At 38.4% G+C, this 13,690-nt stretch overlaps 1 protein-coding gene across 3 annotated transcripts in view; it reads right to left on the reverse strand.

The window, feature by feature from the left end:
- ADAM22 (ADAM metallopeptidase domain 22) overlaps positions 1-13,690 on the reverse strand; it is a 115,247-nt gene that overhangs the window by 28,117 nt on the left and 73,440 nt on the right. For all 3 annotated transcript variants that reach the window (XR_006168538.1, XM_042817167.1, XM_042817168.1), the window contains exons 11-21: positions 13,292-13,343; positions 11,301-11,400; positions 8,446-8,517; positions 7,840-7,932; positions 5,761-5,841; positions 5,487-5,537; positions 5,153-5,216; positions 3,326-3,431; positions 2,584-2,700; positions 1,741-1,909; positions 670-778 (exon numbers count right to left, since the gene is read on the reverse strand). Coding sequence is in view for 2 of the 3 variants with exons in the window: in XM_042817167.1 (XP_042673101.1) it covers positions 670-778; positions 1,741-1,909; positions 2,584-2,700; positions 3,326-3,431; positions 5,153-5,216; positions 5,487-5,537; positions 5,761-5,841; positions 7,840-7,932; positions 8,446-8,517; positions 11,301-11,400; positions 13,292-13,343 (1,014 nt within the window). In the remaining variant the exon portion in view is untranslated. The remainder of the gene's footprint in view (positions 1-669; positions 779-1,740; positions 1,910-2,583; positions 2,701-3,325; positions 3,432-5,152; positions 5,217-5,486; positions 5,538-5,760; positions 5,842-7,839; positions 7,933-8,445; positions 8,518-11,300; positions 11,401-13,291; positions 13,344-13,690) is intronic.

Below are 13,690 nucleotides of genomic sequence, written 5' to 3' on the forward strand. Positions count from 1 at the left end.
TAAACTACTGTATTGCAATTGTATCACCTGTCTAGTAAACAAATGCTTACATGGGAATAAAAGGGACTCTTTGTCTTTGTCTAAAACTTCCCCATTGCTGAATAAACTAAAAAAGACCAGAAATGGCATTCTGGGAGACAGTAAAACTGCCCCATAGAGCAATTTCTAATGACTATATAAAACATTTACACTCTCATTTTTCTCCAATTTATCTTCTTGTATGCAAGTCTCAAGAGGAAAAAAACTCTCACTCAAAAAAATGTAAAAGACTAAAATTTTGTGTCAACAAACTGCATGTTTCCATGTAATAAAAAACTGACTCTACAAACAAAAATGAAATGTAAGAAACTAAACCTTTCCACCAGGATACAAAAACAAGTCAATTTTTGTTTGTCCTAACCTATCAATCACTTAACCAGGTCACTGAAATGTCTGGGGCAAGCAAAGCACAACTAGATGCACTGGTGACAGTCACAAGTGCTGCACCAAATATTCATGAGTGGCACTGACAGTGAGTGCTTCTGCTGAGCAAGGAAGAAAGGGGATAAGGCTCCTACCGGTGCATCGTGTTGCATGCTGGCTGGAATAGTCAGAGAGCTAGTTTTGCTTAATGAAACTTCCTCAAATCCAAGCTTTGCTAATTTTTGTTAAAAAATTATAACTACATACCTTTGTTGATGGCGTCTTTATAAAAAAATACATCATCTTTGATTCGAGAACTGCAGTCATCTCCTCCCCAGAATCGGTCACAGACACACTTTATTTCATTGCTACAAACCTGCAGCCAAAAGTGCCATTCAGAATCAAATAATAAAATTAATCTATTCCCATAATTAAAGTACAGAATAGGTACAGTTAGATGTGCCAACTTTAACTGCCTGCAAAATTTTGCGTAACGTTTTTAATATACTGCAATTTTTAATTTATGTATTAGATATAAATATATTAAACGCATCATTACACTTTATATATGTATTATATTGTAATATATTATGTAATATATCACATAGTGGGAGATACTGAGTACATTAATAGATTTTTAATTCAATGTATATTTAATAGAGCCATCTAAAATTGCTTTAGGAGACTCAATTATTTTTTTAATATGAAAAAGTGGTTAATTTCAGATAATAAAGGGAGTTCTCATACAGTGCAGGAGACAAAAGGCATTAAGAGAGAACAGTTCCTTTGATCTCAGCCAAGCCACAGGGACCTGGACACTCTTTCAAACTGCGTGAGGGACAAAGAGATTTGCCAGGGCCACAGCAAAGCCATAGGCTCTGCACTGACCAAAGACACTGACCATGAGAGCCAGGAGCCAGTTCACTACTCCATTTTCCAGTGGGAATTAACTCTCAGCCAACAAAATCAAATGACTTTATGAATTTCATTGGCTGTTGACACAACAGAAGTAATTAAAGAGAGCACTTGGAAGAACATAGCCCCTCCTTTCTAAGAAATGGGCAACAAAACCTTTATATCCTTCTGAATGCTGCCCGAGGCAATACCAAGCAAGTTAGCTCAAGTGATGGCTGGTAAGATTTTTGTAAAATTAGTATCTACTTACTGTGACTTACTGTGATGCTTAGACTGCAGCACATTATGTTCACTGATAAGTCTCCTACAGTATAGACTTCTAGAGTCACGCTGCTGGCTTCATGAAAGGTCTAGCTACTCTGCTACACAATACTGTATACTTAGCCAGAACGGACAAGAGGAATGAAGAGTATAAGAACATACACCATGTCCTGAACAGATCTGGGTGTCTGTGGTGCCCGGGCAGGTGCTGAAGTTGAAGGATTCGATGGGGAGGCAGCGATGGTCAAGGCACACCATATTTGGCCCACATGGCGTCCCATTCTCCACATAGCCCAGGTCCGTCTCCTCATCAAGCTTCACATGCCCACCACTGTAAGACAAGCAGGAAGATCTCCAGAGACTTGTGCTTTTACCAGACACCCAAGAAAGTGCTCTGGGCTGCTTCATTTCTGTCTGCATTATGCAATGCACAGGACCAGGGAAGTGTATGCACTAGCTAATTTATCTCAGCAGCCCTAATGTGAAGCAAAGCAAAATGGAGTATATCTACATCAAAGAATATAATGATGAAAACAACATTTTTCTTGCATAAGAGTTGTAAGAAACACTGAATTTAGTTATGCAGAACTTTACTTCATCTTGCTGTGAGAACATACCAGGTCTGTAACTGGTATTAAACTAACATATGGCAATGCATTAAGCTGCCAGTTAGCTTTAGCAGTGCAGCAAATGTCTAAGTATTTTCAGCAAACTAAACATGCTACAAATATTAAAGAATGTAGTTTTGAGAGGCCAGAGAAGAGCATTATCTCTCTACTGGCAAAACTGACAGCTACACAAAGGGGTCTGCAAAACAGCTGTGCTCTCCATACACAGTAAAGTTTCAGAAGGTTAAAAAGTTTGAGCTGGAATAATGATTACTTCTTCATGGGACACTTCTTATTTTTATTTTTTTATGTAAACAGTTCTCGACTTCAGAATGAGAAACATCCTTTTCCAGGCAAGATGTATATTGACAGCCCTATTTTCAGGATTTCCAATTACCTGCAAGAGTAGACTTTACCAAACTGCAAGACCGATGAAGTGATTTCACCATCAAGTTCTCCAAGTCTGGGCACACTAGATATGTTCGAGCACAGAAGGTATCCACAAAGCACATCCCTGCATTGAGAGAATAAACAGATACTCACTTTTGTGAAAGAAAATTCAAGAAAAATGCATGATGAAAAATGTGTTTTTCTTCACTTGCTTTTGCAACATATTTGTTATTCTTTGCTTTTTTTCTCACTGACAGAACTGCCATAAATAATGTCCTATTTCCCACAAAAATTATTCTCCTGAGAATGAGGCTTTTTTGTGATGTATTATCAACAATGCCCTGCAAATGAAGAACTGTCAAGAACAAACCACATCAAATTGATTTAATATCCTGTTAAGGTTCAACAGCTGTCCCATGGAGAAGCAGTAGAAGCGGTCTCTGACATATGTTAAGGAATTAGAGACACAACTTTCAAAGCGACTTTAAACTTGTATGCAGGGACTTGCACATTGTCAGACTAGGAGGGTAAGGCCTTTCTCATGTTAATGCATATTTTTCACTTAGGAGTTTGTGAAGGAACAAAAGTAAGGTTACAACATCTGCACAGAGAGCTGGGAAAGGATCTGTAAGCAGAATTAGAATGAAAAAAGAGGACATGCTTCTGCACAGAGGTCTCTTCATGCAACCTTGGGAACTGAAGAAGGGATAAAAATCCCACACCAGCTGTTTTTAAATGGATCAACTTACTGTTTATTGCACTGTATCCAAGAGTCCTTGTCTCTTCCACAGTTTCCTTTCTCAGTCCCTTCAATATTCAACTTCTCATAGCAGTACCTGTCAGCAGCTGACACTTCTGAAACAGAAACAAATCTCTTCTCAGGTGATAAAGACTTTGAAAAGCCAAGCCCTGGGAAACAGGGATGCGCCATGATAGTAAATAGAGCTTTCCAATCTGTCAAATGCAGTATCATGGTCTGCAGATGTGCTTGGGAACTCTGCAAGATATGCTTAATAAGAACTGAAAATTGTTGACAGGATTCTTTTAAAATTTTTGTTATAATTGACCAATTTTATTGACTCAAAATGTCCAGAAGCCACTGAAATTAGTCAATAAATGTCATTATGGGTTCCCTAGGTTGTTAATAAGAAGTTAAATGTAGAACTTCAGTTTCATACAAGTAAGGTAATCAATACTAGATCAAGAGCTGAAAAAGAGGAGGGAAAAACAAAATGAGGGGGAGAAAGGAGTGAGGTGGAGGGAGGAGGTGTTCTGTGTCTCTTTTCATCAAAGCTAACCAGCAAAGCTTGCTTAGGAAGCACCACATTCAGCACAAATACCAAAGGTTTAATATCCTTATAGTACATGCCAGAGGTTTAGATGGGAGATGCTCCCCTGAAACCTCCAGGTAAATTGTTACCATCCAAGTAATCCTGCTGTTTAGCATAGGCTTTCCAAAGCCATCAGTACTTTTGAGCCAAACTCTAAAACAAATTTAAACTCAACTTTCTGTGCCATGCATAAGGAACTCATCTTCAGCAATGCCTGCATTCCTATAATCTCCCAACATAATGAAGCCATTCAAAGAGCTTTTGTCCTGTCAAAGGTTCTTTGTAAACATACCACTGAAACTGTTGCAGTCTGCATGCTATTAATATAAATGTGTAACATGTCTGATGTCCAAGAGAGGTATTATATGTGACCACGTAGAAATTACTGTATGCTTTCAACACAATTGAGTATGTAAATGGCACCTTTTTGTACTGCAATGCAACCTAATTCCTTATTTCCCAATCATAAAATGATCAAACCTCTCTTACAGTTAGAACACTGCTAATCAAACATAAGGCAGTAGAAAATATCTGCTATAGCAATAGAAAAATAACTGCAGATATGCTGTGCTTGGCAAGATGATATACATTTCCACCCAGACCAAAAGAATCACTCATTTTTCCCTTCTTGCATGTGTGGTTCTTGCACATATGCAGGTTTGTTTGAACTGCCAAAGCTTTAACTGAATGATAGCTAAATACACACTTTGCTTGACAAAAGTAATCTGCACAGCCAGTGGGTATCATTTCAGGAAGCCTTGTCTTAAAGAGAGACATGCAGTGCACATGCTGGACTGTGCTCTTCTTACTGAGTGTCCACTGCAATTTCTTTGATCTTTCCTACATTTCAGAATAGGTCACAGCTCTGCCTGATGAATAGCTTATGCCACAAAAAGGAGCAGAGGATGTGTTATTTGGAGAAGTAGGTGATGTAGTCAGCACTAGAACATCAACAGAAAAAAAAACAAAACATGGAACTAAGAAAGAAACAAATAAAGTTAAAAACAAGCATAAAGTTAAGTTTAAAACTGAGTTTAAAGTTCTAGGAGTACCAAAATTACTCAAAAGAAAAACTAAAATTCAAGGGCAAAAATCAAAATGGAGCAGAGTTCTGGATCACAGCACGCAGTCCTGGTTGTTTTCAATGGGCCTGAGCATTCATTTTCCCATAATTTTTTCTCAGGAAAAATTACTTTTCAAGCCACATGAATGATAACCAACTTAGAAATTTTATTATTTACTCACTTTCACCCCAGATATATTTACACTGTCGGTCCCTGGTTTTACATCTTCCTCCAAAGCAAATGCCCTAAAAAGAAAGAAAATATATACAAACAACTTCAAATAATTTGCTTATCAAACAAAAAAAAGCATTTGCAAAATATACAGACTTGCTATATTTTCTAGCAAGACAAGTAATACGATCCTACTTAAATGCTTAGCTCCAAAATATGACCTGCACCCAAAAAACAGGAATTTGATGACAATGTCCAAGGTGAATTCCAAAGTTCTTAAACCAAGCTCTATAAGATATAATCCATAAAACCATTAAGAACATAAAAGAAATTGAAATAATTACCTGCCTGTTATCACATGAATATCCATCCATTTTATGAATATTGGGAGAACACTATAGAGAGAGAAAATAACTAATAGATCATTCAGAAATGCTTGGAAACAAAGAGTACAAGTGGCATATAGAATATTATCTCATTTTCATATTTTCCTTCTGAGCTTACACCAGTTTTAATAACAATTTTTATACACTGTACCATATAAAAAAGTAACACTCATATTGACCAAGATACAACAGGCACTTTTTTCATTTCTGGGGTATAAGACCTAAAAATTACCTGACTGGAGTTTCCCGTGCAGTTCTCTGCAATATCACAATCATTCACTGCTTCTCGACACAAAACACCCTTAGGTTCAAACTGAAAAAAAAGGACACAAAATCAATATCTTGGTTTCTCCATGTCATGCCTTAAATGCAATACTTTCTTCACATTTTAACTAAAATAAAGAATGGGAAATAGTAAGGTTCTGAATGAGGGGGGAAGGCTTTCCTTCCCCTGGCAGGCATTGATTGCACCATCTGAGCCACAGACTGTTTGCAGGTGTGAGTGGCACTGCTCCTTGAGCCATCACCTCACCCCCAGGTGATGAGAGCTGCCATGGGCCCCAGGGACCTGTCACACCAACACTGCAGGGGCATTATTATGGCCAGGGCCTCCACATGTCTGTGACTTTTTTTGTTTTAATAAAACACAGAGGGAGAGATACTGATATTTGCGAATTCCTTTAAGACCTAGAAGACTATAATGCCCTAGAAATTATCATCATGGTTATTACAAATTACAAAAATTTCTGCTGTAGAACAGAAACTATTCATAAATATACAGAATTAGGTATGATTTGACACCAATTTCTAATTGAATGGGGCTTTAAGAATGGAAAACGAACAAGTGACCTAACAAACACATTTACAATCTGATTAAAGACTGTGCCACTGACCTGTAAAAGCAGGGAGGCATCCCATAAGGGCAACCATTGGTGCCTCTGGTCACGGACGTATTTCAGATCTCTTATTTTGCCTGAAGGCTTCTTAAGCCTGAGCTAACCAGTTCATTCTACAGCTGCATGGCTTTCTGCTGCATGTGCACACACGTTTTGTTTGGGACAACTGCTAACTCTATGGCTGTTGTGAACAAGTATGTGACTCTAGCACTTTCTCAACCTTAAGTTTAGGTTTACCCACTTGTCTCTGGAAAGATGCAGACAGCAATGCTGTCAGAGATACTATGAGATGCTGGGATGTACACCCACCATGTTTTGTTTGCAATCCCTTTTCCACTCCTGCTTTCAGGTAGAGTTCAGCAGGAAAAGGTAACCTCAAGTTTGGGTACTGCTAGTAAAAAGTCCTTTGAGTTGTCCTGATTAATAGTTCCTAGGGATGTAAGTTTTACAGAATGCTTCCTTTCTGCTCACGCTCCCTGCTCTTTACATGGACAAGCCCTTATCTCATTTGCAGAAATAATGTAGGTACACAAAAGCTTAATTCTTTTTCTAAGATTCTTCAGTGTGGTGCCCATGTGACTTGGATACTTGAACAAAATCCACCCACACTGGCAATCTGCTGATTTTTTTTATATTACATTAAAAAAAAAGGAATGTCCTTAGGCAAATGTGATCTGTTCCAGCCTAATCTGTGCATTTTCTTTTTACCATTAGGATGAGCACAATCAAGAATGTGGTCTGCAGTTAATAATGATCCTCCTGAGGAAATGAAACCCTCAAATGATGAAGATAAAAATATCACACATAGTATACCACCATGGTGTTAGCATCATTAATAATAATTGCCATTATTATTAAATGAGCATCAACAACTATTTGAAGTCAAATTTGTCCGGGCTCCCTTGCAGCCAAGACCTGGCTAGATCTCTTTTATTATTTACGGATGTATCAGGAAGAATATCTTGCAGTTTACATAGGACTCGATTCGTTTTACGCAATGGGATTTCAGTCAGCACAAAGACTAGGGGACTGATAGCTAAGTGAAGTTGAAATGAGGTGTCTTTTAGATGAACATTTCTGAACACTGCTGCCAGGTCTTTTGACTTTTTTAAATCACATCTTCTCTCCGGCCATTTAAGGTACGATTTTCCCATTCAGCCTCACAAATACAGAACAACACAGCAGGCATTATGGGAGTGGCCCCTGAGTAAGCCTGTGCACGTATTATTTCAGCCTGATTCTGAAACCAGAAGGCTTTGATTCTTCTCCACTTCTAATCATACTCTCAAACTGAAGAAGCCAAGCCTAAAACACAGCAAAAAGCCCTGGACAAATCATTTTCCAGCCTGTTTTAAGAAGAGACAAGAAGTACAGATGCTGTGATGCCTGTATCACTGCCAGGATGATGCCCTTACCCGGCACTTCCGACAGCAGAGCCCGTTGCTGCACTGGGAGCCTGCTGTCAGCGTGCAGGTATTGCAGCACTCTCCTCCTTCGCTGGCACACTCCTGAGGAACACAGACATTTGTAGCAGAACATACAAGAAAAACAGATGAGCCCCATAATTCTCACATTCTTTCTTAGCATGCTACCTGTCTATGGACATCTGTCTATGGACAGATTCTTCACCAGGCTGCTAGGCACCTGGAGGCAGAAGAGAGGTTGCACTGTGAAATATGAAATTGCTGCTTGCTATGAAGTATAGGAAATCATTTTCCTAATTCCACAATGTTGCTCATCAAGTTCTGAAATTGTAGCACTGACCAGGTTATACTTCATCATTTTTAAGGACTGTCTTTGCATAGGTAGATATTGTTATTACTCTTCAGAACTGAAGTGGTGATAAAACATTTCTGTTTTATAGCTGGCCTATGTTGTGCCAAACATGATGGAAAAATGTGAGAAGTGAAGAATTTTATTTGCCTCGGGACCTTAGCACTGCATGTCTTCTTCCACTTAACCCCGAGCAGTGATGGGCAGCTAGAGGACCTTGCTGCTAATTTAAAGCACATTGCACTTACTGCCGCTGTCCCACAGTCGCACTCTTCTCCATCTTCCACAAAGCCATTGCCACATTCTGGAGGATCCAGAAGCTGCAGGGCATAATCAGAAATTGAAGAGAATCACTGTCATATTTATTCCACAATTGTCATTTTTTCAGCTAACATTCCAAATGCGTTAACCAAAACACGGTGCCAAACTGAGAGAGAAGCAGAAACAATACAAATGAAATGTGCAGAGACCAAACAACATCTAACTCAGCAGTTACACTGAGTTACATGGTGTGTTCTGTGTCAGACCATCGTTTTTACAGCAGATTCAGTCTGAGCAGAAGTCATAATTATAAACAAAAGGTGTGACAGTAAAAGACAACTTGTGAAACAACTCCACATTATCGCAACAGGAGTTGTAACTCAATTATTCTGGAATCATATGCCCCGGCTTGAATCCTGCAATATACCTTCAGAAAGGATAACCATGAAGTCATTTGAGGCCAGATGGCTCAGAAATGCAGGGAAAGGGGAGAGGCTGGGATTTTTCACCAGTTTTTGCAACAGTTGATTGTTATTTCCTTTTATTTTCAACTATCACAGTTGGGAATTTGCAACATGTGATACAGGCAGATAAGTGAAGCTGCTAAGACTTCTTCCCTTCCTTTTCCATTCAGTCTCCCCACCAAACTAAAACTTAAAATGTAAAAATCTGCATGTTTGTAGTAGCACTGTCCTTTCCCACCCCTCAGCACTCCCCCCAAAAAGAAAGAAAGTTTTCCTTTTGAGCACAGGAAAACATCATTGCGGCTTTTATTACATGAAGGAGAAGGTATAGAAGTGCATTACCAAGTTAGTTTAAATTAGAGTTCATCTCTTAAACAAGGATCATTCTAGAAACCACCCTACTCGTGAGCCACCTGCACAAACACACTGCTGGTGGTGTACAGTGGTTCTCTGGCTGCTGCTTCTCTGCAGCCCACAGGATGGAGCATCACCCTGCAGCCGCCTCGGTGCCACAAACCAGCCCACCATTTGCAGCACACGCTGGCAGCTACTATTAGATCCCCCACTGAAATGGAAATTTGACTGCAATATGCAATTACATTACATATAAGCAAGCAATTATCTGTCACGATTACTGAAGAGTTGTTTTAAACTGCTCGTTTCGTATTTTTCCAGATATCTTAACTTCTTCGGCATCTCTAACTGCGCTGCTCAATACAGACAAGCAGATGGCACAGAGAGAAGAACCCAGCATAAGACACTTGCCAGTTTCCTGCAGTACACTGGCACCACTAAACGTGAAATAAAAGAACAAAAACTGGAAGCAAATTGCATAACTTATCCCCAAAAGACACTATATAATTCATCTAATTGCTTGAAAAGAGCTTATGGTCAATCTGCTCCTGGAGTTGATTTTGGCAATCACAGCTGATATCACAACAGAGCACTGTTGAATGCTGCATTTTGACACATCTCATGTTTCTTGAAAACCACAAGTTGGTGTTTCACCACCCTTACTAGGAAGCACGTGTGCTTGGCAGCCTTGTGAAGTAGACAGACATCCACTGTTTATAACCTCAACACAACCCGAACAGCAATACAGAAAGAGTCTAAATCACCCTGGCTTCTGCATCTGACTTTCACATTTTCATATGCCACTAGAAAAAATTGCAAATGCCAGTAATCTAAATTGAGATCAGAGTAATTGTGTTTTTCAGAGTGACAGATGGGTAAATGAACACAATCACTAAAGCAAGCCCAAGTAAGAAAGCATTACACTATGGAAACAATCCACTCAGCAAAGTAATAAAATGATCAGCATTACTCTCTGTCTGCAATAAACTTGGAAAAAACAAACTTTTGAAATGCAGGAACATTTTAAAGAATGAGAAACCTTGCAACTTCTTACTCAATTACAGTGCTTTCTCCTTACTTTTCTATGTTATTCCATGAAAAGGAGATAACATTTCAGAGATAAGCACACAGTTTATCCAGATGTACCCCAGAACTGACTTTCTTTTTGCATTGTGGCCACCTCAGCCACCAAGTCAATTTTTCCATGTCGTACTGTCTTTCTGCCTTAGCCTCTTTCATCTGCTTTTTTAAAATACAGCCATTAAATAGGGGATAATATTAATTATATGTAGAAAAGACTCAAGATTACTCTAATTAATTTACACATTAACATGCGCTTCAGTAAACGGAGCAGATCTATACTGAAACCCTGTTGCAAATCCTACATCGTAGAACTGCTTACATCTTGGCTGCAGTTTCCTTAGCCCTGCTTTGCATTTATTTCCCTGAAATGTCTCAGTTCATCATTTTGTAGTCTTCGCACGCACCCTGTGAATAAAGCTGTTTAGCTGGTAAAAAATTCAGACAAAAGAGGCAAAGAAAAGGAGATATTCCCCACTACATTTCATTTCCAGTACTCATGCAGCAAGACCTCCAATTTCATTCTTAACAGGCAAATATGGAGGGGATGTATCAGCCATTCAGGCAGCCCTGATGCTTGTGCAGCTCCCTCCCAGCAGCTCCATCGCATCTGCTCCCTGCTTCTCAGGGCTCACTCTGTTGCTCTGCCTCTTCCAGTATTAAAAAAATTAGTCCCAGTTTTCAAAATCGTTTCTGAAAGTCACTGTGAAAACTGTTCCCTCTTCCCAAGAGGACGACTACCACAACCACCTGTAACCAATTGTGGTTGCATAGCTGTGCTCCCCCCACTGCAGAGTGTCTAGATCTTGGAACAGATGTGAAAGAAAACTATTCTTCATCTTCCAAGGATTCTTGCCCAAAGACACCAGTCCTTCACTCTTCTTGATTTCATCTAAGTTATAATTCTCACAGAAAAAAATACTCAAGAATAAGGTGATTCTTACCTTGGTTGGCTTATTGAAAAGGCAGGCTCCACCTCCGTTGTTTAAAAATTCGTGATACTCTTCAATATCACACTTGGAGAACTTGCTTGGTAGATAATACCTACAAAGAAATAAGTGCTTTTTATAGTACATTTTCTTTCTTCAAAAAAAGAGGAGGACAAGTGTAATATATTTTAGAAAAGCTGCTAAAAATACACTGCTCAGAATCAGACGGAAGATATTTGCTTGCAACATTCTTTAAATTTTAAATAATTTTAGTAAATGAGAAACATCTTTCAACAATTACACAGAGCTCATGTACAGTGAGAAGACAAAAAGTTTCCACTAAGTTATTTTATGCCAAATATCATAAATCCTAACAGTCACTGTGTGGTTCTCACAGACATGACCAGTTCCACTACAGGGCCTGTTTCAGAAATACAGTTATTTCTTCCCGTACATTCTGCAGTGGACAACAGCTGCCTTTCTCACACGTGGCCCTTTTAAAGATTGCTTGTACTTCACTCCTCTCTTAGTTGAAATTGCTCTCTTGGCCCACTGATTTTTTTATATAATACAGTTATGCCATGTTTAAATGTGCTTCTAGCAAACATGAGCTAACATTTTAGTTTCCTTCTCTCTTGTGCCCCATGGAATGGATTTCATTTGAGTACCGATTGCCAATCTGAGTTGCACTTAATACCAATCTGAGCTTTAACCAATGCAAAAAGACTTTGAATTGCTTCTTTCCACAGGGAAAGAGTTCTTCCTAAGGTGACTTAAGTGATCTTTATGTTTAGGTCCTATGCTAAGTACCTATGCTTCAAACAGATTTTGGAGTCTCAAAGGCTTCTTAGTATCAGTTCAGTATTGGATAAAACAAAATATTAGCAGAAGTACATCATAAAATAATCCTGCATTGCCAACAATGATAATCTGCAAAACATAATTGTTCTTTACAGTCTCTAGTGTTTATGATTTAGGTCTAAAGACTGCAGAGAATGTGGAATTCGCATTGTTCAATAATAAGCTATGAGTGCATATATTTGTCGTATGCCTAATTATTTTAAAGGTTCAGACTTCAAATAAAGAATGTAAAGGCCATTAGATAAGTAAGCTTTTTTTTTTTTTTTAGAAGAATCAAGAATGTCTCCCCATATCGGCTTTCTGTCATATTGAAAATCAGAAAAATCTTACACAGTTTGCTTTTAGGTACACAAAGTGAAAAAAAGGCACACATTAATATTTTCAGTACTTTGAATGAAATATGCTTTATATTGTTCAAAATAGTTCTTGCCACAAAGCAACTGTGAAATTTGCAAGTGAGATCAAAATTGCTTTAAAAATTTGGAGTACTATCTGTATCTCATAATAGACTCTTGTTTAATTTATATGTATGAAGACAGGTTTGTAATATGGAGAATTAAGTTCTGAATACACGTACTAGGAAGCATCATCAATTTCAGCTAACAGCAGAAATTTACACATTCAGTAGTCCTCACATAAAATCTCTTCAGTGACTATTTTATGTGAGCATGAGAATATCAAACCTCCCATGGGAGCATTTTTTCTAGCATTACCATATAAATTGTAGGATGAAAAATGAAAGACTGCAGTAGAAGTAATAAAAATGAGATATGGGCAAGGAATTTGAGCACAGGATTTTAGGAATTTTGATGTGTCTTTGTTTCCACAATTCAGCAGCAAACTCATGAAAGAAAAGAAGCGAAACATGGTTCTGCTCCTCTGCAGAACCTGGCTTGGCTGTTGAGCTTCTGAGCACTGCAAGTGAAGCCAGTTGTTACTAAAAATCCTTATATCCTCTCATTAAGTTACTTATTCACATATTTATAAGTGTCTATTCTAAGTATATTTTGTAGGTAATAGTTTGCTTTCTGAAAAATAATAATTCACAGAAAAAATTCCACTGAAATGCAAAATACAAACATTTTCATGCTTTTTCTTTATGGCACTGTATGCAGGACATGACCTCCCTCCAGCGAATGTCTTACCCTGTGTCTCCCATTATGCATCCAGACCAGGTGTCCTCACACTTACACTCACCTGACAACAAAGTAAAATTTACATCTTGAATCTTGAGAGTCCAAAGTACATTTCTTATCACAAAAATCACATTGGAATCAATTCTACTGCAGTTTTAAATATAAACTGAAAAGAATCATTTGTTCTTTTATTGCACACCTTAATTTAAGTGTGTCAGTGCACACTGAGCCTTCTTTCAAAATCTATGCATGATTCTTTGTAATCCTGCACCTTGAAAACATGCTCCATGTTTATTTCCTTCCCTTCAGTGAAGCCAAAGGAAACTGCAGTCAGCCTCCAGCATTTGCATATCACAAGGCAGATCTGCCACCTTCTCCCATGTCATTATATTTGATTCCCAAATTTTC

The sequence above is a fragment of the Centrocercus urophasianus genome, unplaced genomic scaffold, assembly GCF_019232065.1.
Source record: "Centrocercus urophasianus isolate 14NV4802_14NV808 unplaced genomic scaffold, USGS_Curo_1.0 seq_16, whole genome shotgun sequence".
Taxonomy (NCBI): domain Eukaryota; kingdom Metazoa; phylum Chordata; class Aves; order Galliformes; family Phasianidae; genus Centrocercus; species Centrocercus urophasianus.